Source organism: Diprion similis, chromosome 9, assembly GCF_021155765.1.
Source record: "Diprion similis isolate iyDipSimi1 chromosome 9, iyDipSimi1.1, whole genome shotgun sequence".
Lineage (NCBI taxonomy): Eukaryota > Metazoa > Arthropoda > Insecta > Hymenoptera > Diprionidae > Diprion > Diprion similis.
Window position 1 is genome coordinate 1,785,643 of NC_060113.1, and position 16,613 is coordinate 1,802,255.

The 16,613-nt window shown below is 43.2% G+C and overlaps 1 protein-coding gene across 1 annotated transcript in view; it reads left to right on the forward strand.

The window, feature by feature from the left end:
* Positions 1–16,613, forward strand: part of LOC124410353 (matrix metalloproteinase-2-like) — a 156,751-nt gene that overhangs the window by 125,735 nt on the left and 14,403 nt on the right. Inside the window, exons 5-6 of the mRNA XM_046888641.1 lie at positions 2,714–2,856; positions 15,879–16,037. Coding sequence (XP_046744597.1) covers positions 2,714–2,856; positions 15,879–16,037 — 302 coding nt within the window. The remainder of the gene's footprint in view (positions 1–2,713; positions 2,857–15,878; positions 16,038–16,613) is intronic.

The window sequence follows — 16,613 nt, forward strand, 5'->3', positions numbered from 1 at the left end:
GGGAACGATCAGATGGAAAAAGGAATGGAAATGGAAATGAGAACGATTCCGGCCGTTGGAGGGTAGAGGGAACAAAATTTAGTTACGGAAAGGGCGAAGGGAACGAGCAACGAAGTGACACGAAGGGCGCCCGTCGAGACAAGAGACGCGAATGGAACACCAGAAATCCACTTTATGCCATGTAGATTTTTTATTGCCTGTATACAAGGATAAAGGAGATCGAGACGTCTCAACAATAATCGAGGCAAAAAGTTGAAACGGAAAGATCGGTTCATCGTTCAACTGACGATGAATTATTATTATTTTTTCTTTGTTAAATTTATCATTAAACGAAAAAAAAGAGAGAAAGAAAATCATTCAAAGTAGCCTCGGAGGAATAAAAGTCTAGGACGAATTCCCTTCTCCAATATCTCTTCGTCGTTTTTCTATCCTTGTGATTTTCTTCTTCTTCTTCTTTTTCTTCTTCCTGTTTCTTTCCTCTCACCTCTTTCCGTGACTAGGGAAATATATCGTTCTAATGCCAGAGGGCTGAGTGGGTGGGAAATTGGGACGTCACGTAGGCAGCTGTCAGTTGTTGGCTGTCTGTGCTCGTCTTATCCACGACGTCTCTACTTTTTCAAAGAAGACAGTGTCGTTCTAACGCAGTCACCGTTTCAACTTCCGTCACCGATAAGGTACGACAAGATTCTCTTGTTTCTACTCCGAACAGCCCTACGACGGTGCTCACGTTTCATTCAAGACAAGAAAAAGTTTGAACAAAGGCGAATTCGACAAGTGAGACAAGCTGTCATCCCTTCGAGACGTCGATCGGTGATAAGTCGAACAAGTTTAGAGCCCATTACGCAAGGCGATTCAATGTGCGAAAGAATGCAATAATTGGTCTCTTAAAATAGAGTCAAATCGTAGAGTCCGAACATCCCCTTCATAGGGTCGATACAATTTTAAACGTCTTTTCCTCGGTGTTGTTCCCGGTGAGCTGAGTTTTTTTAACCTCTTGATTCACGTCCGTGACAGCAGCCAATTGTGTGTCCTCGTATAGTGAAGAATATACTATGTATAATTGATCCGGGTGAAAAGCTTCCAGTGACACACACAACGCTTCCATCCGGAGTTCAGATCTTCCGGCTTCCATGCGGACGACGATACGTAGTCCGGAAGTTAGCCGCTAAACCACATAAACGAAAGGTCAGGGGTTTTGGCTCGAGCAAATAACCATGACGCGTGGTGGAACTTGAGTGATAAACTCTCTCTCTTCCTCACGGGATTCCATTCCCTTTCGGGAAGGCCAGGAACGCGGTCCTAACTGCCTGCCAAGGACTTTTTAGAACATGCTAAAGCGAAGGTGTTTACGTCCTGACGCGATCAAAGGCCTAACGTCGCGCTTCCAATTTCCCGATTTCACACCGAACGAGGTGAGCAAAACTCGAACTCATTTTCACTCTCCTTGCTTCGAGGCATTTTCCTCGAGCTTACGGTATTTCGAACGAGTTGATATCGACGCGTGAGTCTCATATGCTTTAGATGAATCGCGTTTGGTCAGTAGAAACGAATCACAATGGAGACTATGGCGTAGTTTGGGACTATGGAGCGGGTGGAAACCGCCCCTAAAACCTCTACAAATTTGGCTAACGTCATGCCGGATCCTTCAGTCTAAAAGTTTCGGCTCAGCTGACTGGATTCCTCCGCTACTGCAAAGTTTATTTCGTTTGTGCGCGTGATTTGGAATCTCACCTTATTGTTAGTGTCGAAAAATTTGTTCGGCACGGTATAGATGTATCGTACGTGTTAACGTGTTAATCCATTTGTTGAAAAACGTCAATTTCGAATTATTATGACGATACCCAACGATTGGAAGACAGGCGACACCTCCGCGAAATTCTTGAATCCTTTCTTCCTTCCTTTCGTCCTTTCGTCGATATAACCACCTCGTTCGAAATAATCGCCGCTTTCCACCAAATCGCACCCTTGAATTTCCCGTTGTTGGGGCGCATTGTAGAGTTGTCCATCCGCCAATTGACCCTCTTGACGTGTTCATCGATGTAACATCGTTGCAATACAGCGAAGAAGCGGTTAAACCAAGCAAGGAAAAACCTTTCTCTCGACTCGGTACTTTTTATACGACGATGCAACGAAAAGTTTCGAGAATCCGAAGTTCACCTTCGCGCGAAATATCTACTCAGATACCAGGACAGAGTCAGATCTGCAAAACCTCGAGTGCGTCTTGCATGGAATCGTCACTATAGCTGCTGGGGTTTTATATTTCGCGCTCGGGTAAAGATGGCGGTGGGGTCGAAGGGGAAGGGGGAAGGAAATTGGACGCGGGTATTAGTTGCACGCGTTCCTTTGAAGAACGTTTTCCCAACGAAGAAGGTGGAATTCGCGCTGAAAGATTACTACTCGCATGTGGAATTTAATTTACTCTCCGTGCAATCGGAGCTCGTGCTGCGCCGAACCATAAAGTCTCTCTCTCTCGGCAAGGGGTTGCTGGCGGCGGAAAACGACGAGGGAGGTATGAGAGAAAAAAAGAAATATCATACGCTTGGCAAAAAGAGTTGAAATCAAGCAGCGTTCCCGGGGAATTCTTGCAGCGATCGCGAAATCGCTACGGAGACTCGCAATTCTCGATCTCTGGAGGAGCCGAGCGACGGAAAATCCAACCCAAACTCACCCCCTTGATTCGCGGATGATGTATTCAATATCGAATTCATTTCAGGGGGAATCACAACGATGGATACCCCTTCGACGGAAAAGGCCAGATCCTGGCTCACGCGTTCTTTCCGGGACCACAACGTGGCGGAGATGCGCATTTCGACGAGGAAGAGGCTTGGCTGCTCGACGACGATCCCAACCAAGATGGTGAGTACCAACGTTCATCGATCACTTCTCTTTCCCTCTCGTAGTCACTGATCTCATCATAATCAGCGGTCGACCATAACGAGACTTGCCATTCTATACTCTTTCCTGAGTCAAAACTTGGAAAGATCAATATTTGGAACGGACGATAGATCGAAATTTTAAACATGCGAAAATAAAATAGAGGAAGACGAATTGTTCGAAATCTTGGTTTTGGAAATGTCACTGATCAGTAGTCATTCTAATCACTCACACTTTGAAAAATTAAGATTTCGAACAATTCATCCTTTGTTATTTTATTTTCGCATGTTTGAAATTCCGATCTATCGACCATTCCTTATATTGATCCTTCCAAGATTTACCGTTTGTGGTAAACGTTACAAAATCCCATAGCTCTGTTGGACAGTTTTGACTTTTGATCTCTTCAACTCCTACCTACTTCGATCACGACTGAAATATATCTGTTAAAAAGTCTCTACAATAAACTTTCAATATAATACCTTCTCGATTGATTTTATTGTTTGAAAAATTAGTGTTTTATACATAAACATGGATGATCGAAGCACCTCTGTACCATCGTGCCCTTTAGGGTGGTCTTTACTCAGAGTGATTTCAAAATTCCGTGCGGACAAGATGGAAAAACTTGAAAAAAAAAAAAAGTCCGCGAATCCTGAAGCCTGTAGATCAACTCAAAGTACCGTCTTCAAGGAAGTTTCCAACGTAATTGAAATAGGAACTCAGGCTCACTGTGTTACTATTTTTTTCCTCCATTTTAACAATGCTTCGATAAGTCCCGAAATTTAATAGATATTAAAAAAAAAAAAAAAATCGGGTGATTTTTAGCGATCAAAGTTTCGGAATTCCCGAACTTCCCGTAACCTACAACTGGTTACCAAGATCACCGAAACAGGTACAACATCGGCTACCCTCTATCAAGTCGTACTGTAATCTGTCCGATTCCAATTTGGCAAAGCGTCTGCTTCTACCCCTTCCGAATTGATCAATCTTTCGACGGTAAATAAATCCTCAATTCGTGTACGTGTGTGAGAGTATAAATTTATCTCAGTAACGCTGTTGCCTCTTTCTCTGCATTGCTCGTGTTCATTCACTTTAACGGTGGTGATGGTGGTGGTGGTGAACTTTGGGAATTTAATCGCGAGCCATCGGTGGTGCGGTGGGGGGGGGGGGGGGGGATTTTCCGAGCGGTGAGTTAGGTGGACGGGTATCATATGTAGAGGTATAGCGAGGCTTGAATATAAGGGGAAACTTTTCACCCTACTGAATTTGTGATTCGGTTTACTTTGGACTTGGATCGTATATCTTCTCCTCCTCTGATCCCCGGCATGTCGAGCCGGCAGCAAATTCTTACTCGTCGGTGCTCAGCGACTCAATATTCCACCTTAGGTATTATTGTTATTCACCCTGTGTCTCAGACTCGACAATCCCCGTGCGTTATGCTCTACTCTATGGTATAAATAATTCCAGGAGTAGTGGATTCTGTTTTTTGAAATTAAATAAACTTCCACCCTCAACCCGCGCACCCTACGTCCCTCTTTCGTCATCGTGCTTTCAAAGGGTCGAAGTCGAAGGGTCTGGTATCTGTATAATCTTGGCAGAGAAAATCCTTGTAAAATTTAAAGCACTCAAGGGAAGGTTGTGACTTGTGTAACTAGAACTTTGTACAGTTTGTCAAATTTACGGTGAGGGGGCGTGAAACTTTCTTGTTGTTCATACGTTGTTTCATAGTGCGTGCGAATTTTCTCAAAGCAAAAGACGTCGCTCTGCAACGCATGGCTGGGATTCGAAATTGAAAATCTATTCGCCGTTCTTACTCGTATTACCTACGTTTATATGTATATCAGGGCGAGAAGCACACTTGCGAACTTCGCCCACGTTTCAAACAAGTTTATTGTGTTACCGTGGCTTGAAAATCTCACCCTAATTGCCACCCCTATTCTCTCCCTATCACGCTACTACGCTGCTACGATTATATCAGTTGCGCCTTTCCCTTGTAGGTTATACCTAGTCTAGTTTAGTGAGGTGCGAAGGTCTGTAGGTGTTGCTGCGCAGTTAGTTTGCTAAACGATCCGAAAGGTGTAATGGGTGGTGCTTTGTGCAGATATACGCACGCATTAACAATCGTTGTCGGTTGCCACTATACGGTATGTGTATGTATATATATGTATATATATATTTAATGCAACTATACACACACCCCGAGTAGCTGTATAATTTCTCGACGCCTAATTCGTTCCTCGGGCAACTTTGACCGAGGTAATTCAATTAGCGAAACTGCGATTCTATCGCAGGACCCGTTAACGCAGATTTCGCTAATTGGTATGCATGCTAATAGCCACCTGCTTTTACCAGCTGAGGAGAAAAGTTGGCCGTTTGCCATACAGGGAACTTACTTTTTCTCTTTGTATTCACCCCACTTTTCATAGACTTTTAGGACGTTATATATGAAATATATATGTGAAATTTCAACTTTTTATTCAAGCCTGCAAAGTATCTCGAGGATAAGTATTCTCCTCTTTTTTAATTGGCTTGATTGAATACGGTAAATCGATCGAATAGACAACCGTTTGAATGACATGAAAAACTAGTGTTTTGTTCTTGTGTTCAAAAATCAGCTCCTTGTGAAGAAGTTTAATTGGATTTGGAACAGTATCTTAGAAGATATCGAGTAACAATGCAAACAGGGAGGAAAAGTCTTTGGCCAACGGAACTTGATCGGTAGTAGTAAAAAATATCACGCGAATCGGAAAAGTTTGGGATTTCACTGAAGCAGTGTCACCTCAAATCTGTTACACGAACCGTTGAGTGTATGAGAAAAACACTTTTCGAAACGCAACGTGCCACGTAGTCGTAATACCGAAAATTATAAAATATTCTCACCCGGGTTTTGCTCCGGAGTTAACAACTCATTTCAAATCCACTTTTTCTCCACGATGCCCTGAGTGGATATAGTCACTATAAGCAGCATAACAAGGGGTGCGTAATTTTCCGTCATTTCGGCAACGGGGGTGGTGGTTTTCTTCGAGGTCCATTAGAAGGAAGACTCGTGCATGCGGGAAAAGAAAGAGGGTAAAAACAAAGGGGATAAAATAAAAAGGGGGAAAGAGAGGCGCAAGCCACATTTCGTAACGATAACTAAGCGTCTGTTCTTTCGGCACGGATGATTTATTTTATTATCTAACAAGGAGGAAAACTCGATATTTTCAGAACGAGCGTAAGTTTGCAATACGAGTTGTAGGCGAGTCGAAGCACGATTCTTTATGCAACAAGAGCGTGTCGCTTCGTTTTTCACGAAGCACGAAATTGAGGTTAGAGTCGCGTAACGTAAGATTCGTTCACTACGGCGCATGCGCGCGGTGCAGAGACGACCACTTTCCACTCAGAGACCTTAAAAGTTGTCTTTTCTCTACTCCGCGCATGCTCAATCGCAGACTCACTCGACCTTCGTAGAAACGAGTACTTTACGTGCGGAAAAAACACGTGAAACATGCTCGCCTCGTATAAAACGTCGACTTTTTTTTTCCTTGTTCTTCATAGCGATCTGAGTGCAGACGACACGTAGCCACCTCATACAACTCGCGTGCTCCGAGGCATCTGCACCAAAGCCCGTTCTACGGGACGTGTATTCCATTCTAACTATGCGGAAAGCTCACGGCTTGCGGACGGTATTTCGTACCTGCACCTGGGTCCGGGTGCCTTGGGATATCTTTGGGGCTGCGGTGTGATAAATTCTGGATTACACTATTACGTCGCGTCGGTGGACAAAGATGAAACTGCAGGGAGACGGGCGTCCGTCCTGGTCCCTCATGACCGACCGATCCGCTCTCCAAAATTCGGGACATGCGACGCGAGGGCGGAAAAGCTCGGCTTTCGAGCTGGAAATATCTCCGACCGACGCGCTAAATTTTCCCCTCTGCAAATATTTGTTCAATGAATTATTACACCTACCTGTATACCTAATCCCTAAAGCAGGGAAATAAGACGGGGAATAAAATTTTCCTATTATCCGGACACAATGAAGGGGAGGGGAGAGGGATGGATATCGTCGACAGAAAAAATTCTTATTCTCCTCAATTCTTCGAATGGAAAGCTCGAAAAGAAAAGCTCCGAGAAATAATAAAAGAAAGAAAGAGAGAGAGAAAAAAAAAACGAAAACTTTCCTATTGAAATACCTACCCACTCGTAATTGCTTACATTGTGCGTGTGATAACCCGCGTGCAGAGGCAACAACGCATATCTAGAGAGGTGGAGAAAAGAGTCGTACTAGACACCTGTTATGCTGCGAAAATTACTTTCTTTTATCATTCCGCCGAAAAACTTACTTTCCAAGTAAGTATATTGGATGTAATGTAGCATGGAACACGGTGTACTAGGTGTTAATAAAATACGTCATCATACGTACGCGGGATTATACTATAATAACTCTGCTAAACTCTCTTCTTTGCCAGTTTCATTATTCAGGTAATCTTGCTACACCTAATACCTACTATACGGATTATATGTATATCAGCTGGTCGTTCGATGGTAGTTGCGCTAATTTATTCAGTACTGTAATTAATTAATTTTATTCCTATTCCGTGGTGGTGGAAAAAACCAAAAGTAAAAACAAAACCGCTGCAGCTTTTGCCTTTTCCTTTTACTTTTACTTCTAGGTACGTCGTTTTTTTTTTTTTTCTCTCTTTCTCTTCCTTCATCCGATGTAGAAACTTTATCCGGGATTAATCTGGCATATTTTTTTACCGGGTAAAATATCAGCGTCGAAGCCGTTTTATTTTTTTACTTTATTTTTTACCTCGAGCTCGTTAAAACGGCGCAAAGAATGATTGGACAAATTCCTCGTGTCGTGAAACGTCGAACTCGTGATTTTCTTTTGAAATTCATTCTTTTTCTCGACTTTTTTTTTTTTTTTTGTAGTTTTTCAAGGAAGATTGATGCGTAAAGCGTTTTTTTTTTTACGCGGCATACTATGAAAAAAAATAAGTAAATAAATAAATAAAAAACAACAACAACAACAATCGCACCCCGCATAACAAATGCATCCGTTTTATTCTGTTTCGCTATATCGGTGAATTATAAAAAAATTATCATTTTACGCTGATGATATTTTTCATCATTTTGACGTATCGCCACATACTATGTAGTACATGCAATATTCGCTTATAAAGTTTTAATGCGGTTAACTTATTACCAAGATGGCTAACGAAATATCGCGGATCTTTCATACCGTATAGAGTTTTCGAACTTCTAGCGATGGGGTTTGTTTGTTGTTGGGTAATTTGGTTTCTGGGGGAAGGTATACAATAATTCATGGCCCGGGTATCGGGAACGGTGGTAATGAATCTCGCAGGGAAGCGGCGGCATGGCAGGACCGACCGGGGTATCCCTGACCCAGTTGGCGCACCGTCAATGAGAAATAATACCGGAAATTGAAGTTTTCGAGACCAATAGCGTCGTCCTAGCCCCGTTTTTATCCTCCATTTTGCTTGATCGTGGTCCAAATGCGAGTCACTGTGCCTCACTGGCAGATTAGGGCAACTTTTCTTTGTTGTTTACTTTTTTTTCATTTTTTTTTCTCTCTCGAACGAGTTCGAAATAGTGATTTTAACCAAACTAAAAATTCTTCCGAATCACGCAATCCCATTATCTAAAGTTCAAGATGTGTTTCATACCACACGACTTTTTTTTTTCACAGTTTTAAATATAATCTGTAAAAATTTATCACTCGTTCTAGTGTCTTCACACCGAATTTTCTAATATAATCTCATAGTTAGGTAATCGCTGTTTCGAATATAAGGTACGAAAAAAGTTCTGATTTTACCGATCTCAGGTTCATGCTTGATGCAACGTTATAGCAAAAAAAAAAAAAAAAAAAAAGAAGGCCAGCATAAAACCGAACTTACGATTATTTTGGAAAAGTTTTGCAAAGAAAATTGGAGTAAACATGTTATTTTTATCGGTATGTATTATTCAAATGAGTTACAGGTCAACCATATTGGTTTGGAACTCCGAGGCTTTAATTAAAAATTTTATACTTTATTTCGAAAGGATTTTTTTTTTTTTTTTTTTTTTTTTTTGCACGGCAAAAAATTACAGTCCAGACTATGATCGGGAGTAAAAAATAAAAAGAAAAGAAAAAAAAAACGTATTACCCTAATTTGAAACAGTTTAGCGTGCATATAATATATATCGGTACCTTTAACGCCTTTGGCTGGAAGGTCCATAGCGAGAAAGTAATCGATGGCACGCGACGGCGACGGCGACGGCGACTCGGAAGGCCAGGCCAGCTGGTCAAAAACGAGGAGGAGTCGAGCGGTTTTTTCCCGACGTCGACGTCAAATTCAGGGAGAAACGACGAGGTTGAATACGTATATAGCCGGGAATCGGGGGTTATTTTCGCACACCTACGCACACCCATTGCAGTTTTAGGTATATTCATATATGTATACATGTATGTATGTATGGGAGGTAATAAAACGGTATTCCCGACGAGGGAAGGAGGACGTAGCGTCGTCGTCATGACGTCAAACACGCTCTCCGTCACATCGGAGCCAAGTTTTACGCTTCTGACAACAACTGTGCGGCTCTAAGGACGTCGGAGGTGGCGTCGTTCGCATCTTGTGATATCGATTGCCCTTATGATCCTTTTTTATTCTACTCCCGGCAGTGATTGACCCTTTGAACTGCTCCGGGGGGAACTTCTCGTTCCGATTTTAAATCGTTTTATTTTTTCCTCCTCCTCCTCCTCCTCCTCCTCTATTCCCTCACACTTCTCAGAGTTGAACTCAATCCAACCAATCGGACGTGAATTAAAAGAAGTCAATAGATTCCAGAGACTTACTAATCTCTGTACGAAAGGGGGGGGGGGGGGGGGGGGGCTGACTTTATATTCAAACTCTGAAACTCGTTTGAAAGTATCGAAAGAAAATGAACGAAATGAACTTTTGAATTATGGTTTATAACAGTCGTTTCGATGCCATCGTAACGTTCTTTTTTTATAAGATATGTAGGTACAATAAATATTATTTTTCATGTCATGGAAAAAGAAAAAAAAGAATTCTTCCGTTTCCGAAGTTTAGCTCAAAAACTGCCACATTACAGTAGTAGGTATCCACATGAAAATGAGAACCGCGAACTTCCACGGTAAATTTACTGCCGGAACTACGAGCTCTACGTTATGCGAATGAGGAACAATTACTTTTTTTATTTCACAAACGCGAGTAACTTCATTCCAAAACCCCCGAGCAATGTCTGTGGCTCAGGATTCATTGCCGAATTTTCCATCGAGGGCGAGGGCGGCTATCCCGGGAAATATTGCCGGTCGGTCAATTTTTTGACCAACAATAAGTGTATACTTCATGAAGAGTCGCATTCCCCAATTTTTCACAGTTATGACAATATTTCACCCCAACGTGGTTTTTTTTTTTTTTTTTTTTTTTTTTTGCTTTATTCCAATTTTGGTTTAACGAGAGGCCCAAATAGCAAGATAAACGAAATAATTTACCGCACACTTTACCAAACTGCTACCAAACGGTACATACTGTTGTTCCCATAATTTGCGAAGCTTCGGGGCATCAGGTTTTACGGTAGCTAATGTCGAAAGATAAATAAATAAATAAATATACAAAAAAAAAAAAAAAAAAAAAAAAAAAAAACTCAACGAACCGAGTTTTACGCAATAAAAACAGACACCGTTATAGGTACACATCTGTGTATGATACGTTAATGTGTACGACGTCAGTGGTAACGTAATTTCTAAATTAACTCCCACGACGAGTTTTGAATCGCGGCCAACAAACTTTTTTCCGACACCACCCGCTGACCATGGCTATTACCGATGAAATACTCGACGCGATTCGGTAGACGCGTTTCATCGTCGTTGCCTTACCTTACGTTACGTTACGTTAAGTTTCGTTACGTTAAAAAAGCAAAGTTTGCTTTCTCGAATGGGTTTGAAAAATGATCGTGTAGTTATGGTCAGTCGGTTAACAATAGTGGGATCCAGTTTCATCGCGTTATTCGCGTGTTATTGACATATATTTTGAAAAAAAGTTCCAGTGCAGGTATATGACATGTGACAAGTATCGTGATCGTGAGTTGAGAAAACTAGCTTGAAAGTGGGTGAAAGGAAGGAAACGAACGGACAACGCTAACAGAACAATACGAAGCAACGTCGATTGCAACGGAGTATTGAACGAAGAGCTTCACGGTGTTCACCGGTAACGACAAAACGGTTCAATTACCACCTTGCGAGAGCAATTTTGTATCGATTCCAGGAACATCGAGTCTCTTACAGAATGGCGGAGTCGACGTGTGCAGGAATTTTCGCTGATGGGTGAAAAAAGGAAATTGTCTACCTCGTTCAGAGGGGAGAAGAAGAAGTTCAATCGCTTGTTTTGAACAGTAGAGAAACTTTCTCTCTCTCTCCTTCTCTCTCACTCTCTCTCTTCATTCTTCCACGCATTTGCCACGGTGAACAGAATCGTGATTACAGTGATACGGCTGAGCGCTTGAAGTGGTAAATACCATTCGAGATCAAGTTTCACGCCGAGTTTACACCTTGAACAATCGTTGAACGACTAGGCACCGTTGAAACTGCAGACAAGGATTCTCCTCCCATGAACTCGATCTTTTGCTCTGAATGTACCGACCCCGTTTCCGACCTCCCATACCCCTCAAGTGTCTCGAGCAGGTACGCTTTAACGATTATATAGAAACAAATTGCACCCCCTCACCCTGTACAACCCCTCGCCGCGTTTATACTACACCCCAAGATTCACGATGCACCTAATTACCTCCGTGCTGCCGCTGCTGAGCTCGGCGTACCTCGCTTTCGGTGAGTATATTGCAGGTATAGACTCACTCACTTTCTAACTCTCTTTCACATTTCTCGCTAAATTAACTACTCCAGGCTATTTTCTTTTCTTTTTTTTTTTTTTTTTTTTTTTCACGATGCCTAAACAACTCTACGGAGGACTAGACAACGTTCAGGTCTAGTTGGTTATATCAAGTGACATGAAGTTTGGACAAATGAATATTATAAATTTAATCAGAGTCGACATTTCCACAAACCCTGCTGTTGGCATCATCCACGTGACGATATTTTATCGCTGTCAACTGAGTATCTTCTTGTCAGTATATCCCTAATTTGAAATTGGAACGAGACACGGTGTGTTTGTGACGTAATTTTCAAGGCACGAGTTAAGCGACGAAGGGTGCAGGCAATATTTGGCATCGGTATCAGCCACCGCAAGGACAGTTTCAGGGGCAAGACGGAGTGTTGGGTTGATATTTATGCTAATAGAAAACTGGCACGTTGCTCGGGAGCGCTCTTGGGACCGGGATTGCGGAGGGCCCCTTGGAATTCCGAAGGAGAATTATTAACGAGTCCAATCGGCGTCGGGACTCGTCCGCTTCTCTTGTTCCAAGACGATGTCTTCATGCTCGCCCTTAATTCCGGCTGGCCAGCCTCCACTGTCCACCGTTGATCCTACCTAATTCCTATCCTCGCCGAGCCGATCGAAATGTGTTATTACTGTTGTGCATGGCGCTGAGGGAGGTCGTCCCCAGCTTTACGTGACCCGTGAATAATGCATCACTGCTGCTGCCGTGGTGGTGCACCGAGAGGCATCATCGACCGGGGCAATTCCTCGGATGCAGGAACGGCCAATCCGATCCTACATCCAAACGTCATTCTAACATCGCAAATATTGTACTTATGTGTATATGGGAAGTCCCATTATTATTGTTGTTGTTATTATTATTATAACAACGCCGTGCGGAATGTGGGTGTTCGTTATTTCTGTGGGAAAAACAAGACCGTTGGAGACAGACTTTCGCGATATACTCTTTTGAATGTCATTTTTTCACCGTCGTGGGATAAGGTGGTGGAACGTTGTTTGAAAGGCTTTGGGAATGTGGTACCTAATTCTATTTTACTTCAATTTATGTAGCCATAACCACCACCTTTGATAACTGGTCCATATTATTTCTGCTGCTATACGGTTTGAGAGTTCAGATTAATTATTTGGGATTTGAATTGTTAAGAGATACGGTAAAACGAGCTTTCCTGCATCTTTTCTACAGTATTCACGTGTCTCTTTAATTCACCGGCACGTCGGACCAGAGTCGAAATGAGGACGATATTACGGTCTGAAAGCCAGGAAGGTGTGGTGATCTTCTGGGTCATCCAGATAACCTAGAATACGAAAATATCTCTTCGAGTGTTGGATAGCTTTATCCACAACGTGTTCGGTGGATGTATGTATAATAAAAATGTCGAGGTATACACGATGGCGGGCGAGTGGCGAGATCTTGTCGAGAAATTGGTTTTACACGAGAGTTTTTCTTCCCCTCTTTATTCTTTTTTTCCCTTCTATTTACCCCTTATCAAACGTCGAAGAGAGCGTTTTTCAATGCGGAAAGCCGCCTGCGTAAGCTCACAAGTCAGGCGCACCCTTCTTGACGCACCCACTTACCAACCACCACTGTTTATACACGGATAAAAGGTGGGTGAACCCCTCCGAGAATACGGAAGGTGAAAAAGGAAAAAAAAAGTAAAAAAGAAAAAAAAATAAATGAAAGAAAGAAGAAAAACCAACCGAGAGAGATTCAGAGTTGTAAAAATAAATTTGCACGCAAGTAATGGGTTCTCTTTGAGAAGATGAACGTATTTGAACAGTGTTCTTTGAAATGCACTTGATCTCCGTGCCGCTCATCCTTGAACCTTTACGAATAACTGGGGTTTCCAACGGGCCTGAAGTCGGGGGGTTTCAAGTCTGGATGGGTGCGAAGGAAAGGGTCGATAAGCAACACGCTCTGAGTGTGTCGGATTCGGGGTTAATGGGACAACAGGGATTAGCCATGGGGTCGGCTTTAACACCGTTACAGAATGAACAGCTCGAAAGATTGGCGTTGTTCCGTTGGATCGAGAATTATACGTGAAGCACCTTCGATTGGGGCTCTGCTTCGTCCTTGCTTGCGAAAACACGTTCATTCTTCCTTATCAATTCGGTTTGTAAATGGCCGTTTATACGCAACTCGGTTCAATTTTCTTCCGATGTTTATATTCCGTAAAGCGGTGGAAGCAATCTCTTCATCGCGGATAAACTTGACGATAAACACACAGCTTTTACCATCCGTTCCACGACTTGTCTGCTGTACTGAGGATCAAGAATCGCCCGGTGAAATCGATCGCCTCCTGCAACTTCGTCCAAATTAATCTGGCTGAGTGCAAACTCGGCTTGACGTTATGCTTGGCAGGTATTTACTTACTCCATACTCGCATATAGCTTTCGTTATTGATATACCGGTGCAGCAGCTTGCGATATAAGCTTGACGATTGTCGAATCGCATCATCTCGGCTTCTTGACGGTTGATTACGGCTCAGTTAAAGTGGATGGACGACTTTCGGCTTAGTCGAATCAATTCTCGGATCAATTTGAATTGCAAATTGCAGGTAGTTTGATCGCAATTAGTAGCTGTATTCCTACATCGCAGAGGCGGTTGGTACATATATGCGTCATATGCGGGAGGTATAGCATGTATATATGTATATGTAAATACCTGCCCGCATGCACATAGTGCGGGATTTGCGGTAGAGAAGGAGGAGGAGGTGGAGGAGGAAGAGGATCTCTCGCAAACGTACCACCATGAAAACTACTCTTCCAACCTACTCGCTCATCATTGTGTTGCATATTGTGTTCATTGTGATCTAATGCTGCTCAGCTGCGATTCCCGAGAGGCTCGCGAGCCGCAGAACACGAAGAAAATTCTATTCAATTCCTGGATGGGTTGGCGCTCAGGTTCCTTTCTCAGGATCAACTCAGCACGACGATGGTATATACGAACGGATTGCCACAGAAGCATGTCCAAAGCACACTATGTGCCACTGCGGGAAAAGCCCAGTCTCGGAAAACCACAAAGCCATACGTGGATTTCTGCGTTTACACTCGCTCTGTTTGATGTTGCAACCAGGACGTTCAACGCAGCGTCATCAGGATCAAAGGATCGTCTACCACAGGATAAAGCGAGGCTCTCGTGATGCGGAGAGAATCAGAGAATCAGAGAATCTGATAAAGAGAGGAGGGCAAGGATCGATGAGTCGAAAATATCCCCGATACAAGTTCGATTAATCGATGTTTCTCACTTTCGATTCGATTTTAATGTGCTCCAACGTGTCTCAGCAAGGGTGGAAATCACCCCGCGATAAATCAAAGTCATCTCAAATTTTCCTGCGACCAATCTTTCGCTTGACTAGAGGACGATCAGCGGGTGCGTCGATCAAGGTTTCAAGGAGATAATATTATATGTATACAATTTTAAAATCGGATACCTTCAGGGTGAATTCGCATCGCCACGCGATGCAGAGACTGATCAATATTTAACCCCTGGATATCATCCATCTTCACCCGTTCTCTCCATCACCCTTTGACTAATGACTATCGTAGGTACCTACATACCCACCGACGTCGCGTCTCATTCCATTACGTCATACGAAAACCCGTCGTCGTTCCGCGATATATATTACATCAGCTGGTACCCAGAGGAGTTAGGATTGTGGAACGGACACCGAAGAGAACGGCGAGGTCGTCGTCTTCGGGGTGCAAAATCCGATTAATTTACACACACCGGGCGGCGACCTTTCGAGGGGCTTAGCCATGCGCCGTTACCTTAACGGTCCATAAATTTGGTTTTGTACCTGTTAAGGAACTCGCCCCTCTCTCACTCCTCCCTCTTCCGGGATCCGGGTAAACCGCTCGTCCCTATTTACATACGAATGTGTAAAAACGATTCCCTCTCACCGCTTGGAAATGCCCTTCGTCGAGAGTGTCGCTGCGGCCATTTTTGCTGACCTCGTTCCAACGTCGGATTTGAATTTAGCAAAAGGCTCTTATAACCAGAGAATCGCCAGCGACTTTCGCGATACGATCCTCAACGATTTTTCGACCTGATCAATATTTGTATATGTATATCGATTTATCATTTCGATTTCTTCTTTCCACTTTCAGGCACCAGTCTTTACGCCGTTGCGGCTCACGAGTTTGGCCATTCCTTGGGACTCGCTCACAGCTCGGAACAGGGCGCCCTGATGTATCCCTGGTATCAGGGCCTCAGTCGAAACTACGAACTTCCGGAGGACGACAGGATAGGGATACAGCAGATGTACGGTGAGTGCAAGGGCGACAAAAAGCTCGTTTTTTTCATCTTTCCTTCAATTCGGTTTTCGGTGCAACTCGTCGCGACCACAACGAGAGTTGCTGCCCTAATTAACCATCCGACAGCTTTTCCCTCTCCATTCCAGGCGACGCCAACGCGACCCTCACTTTTGCAAGTTCCCCTCTTAATTGATCCCCGACAGAGATTCATTCCTCATTGTCACCGTCTTTGCAAACTTCATTCGCCACGACGATGCTGCACGTGATATCCTTATGATGAAGATGAACTCCTCCCCTAAGATATTTCAACGCGAGTCGTTATAAAATACGGTGAATACACTCGAGGTGAAAACATGATCACAGGAAGACGTCGTCCTCGCAGCGGAACAACCGCTTCGCTATTTTCAGTTCAATTAACTGTACAAAAAAGTCTGCAAATATTTTTACTCGTAATAGTTTGTCGTTTGTTATTTTTTTTTTTTTTTTGTTTTCTTTCTTCTCATCGCTATAACGCTCTTGTCAACTACAGAATTTCTCGCGTTGTCATCGACAAATTAATCGTGCTCCGGACGAAAAGGAGGGTAAAAA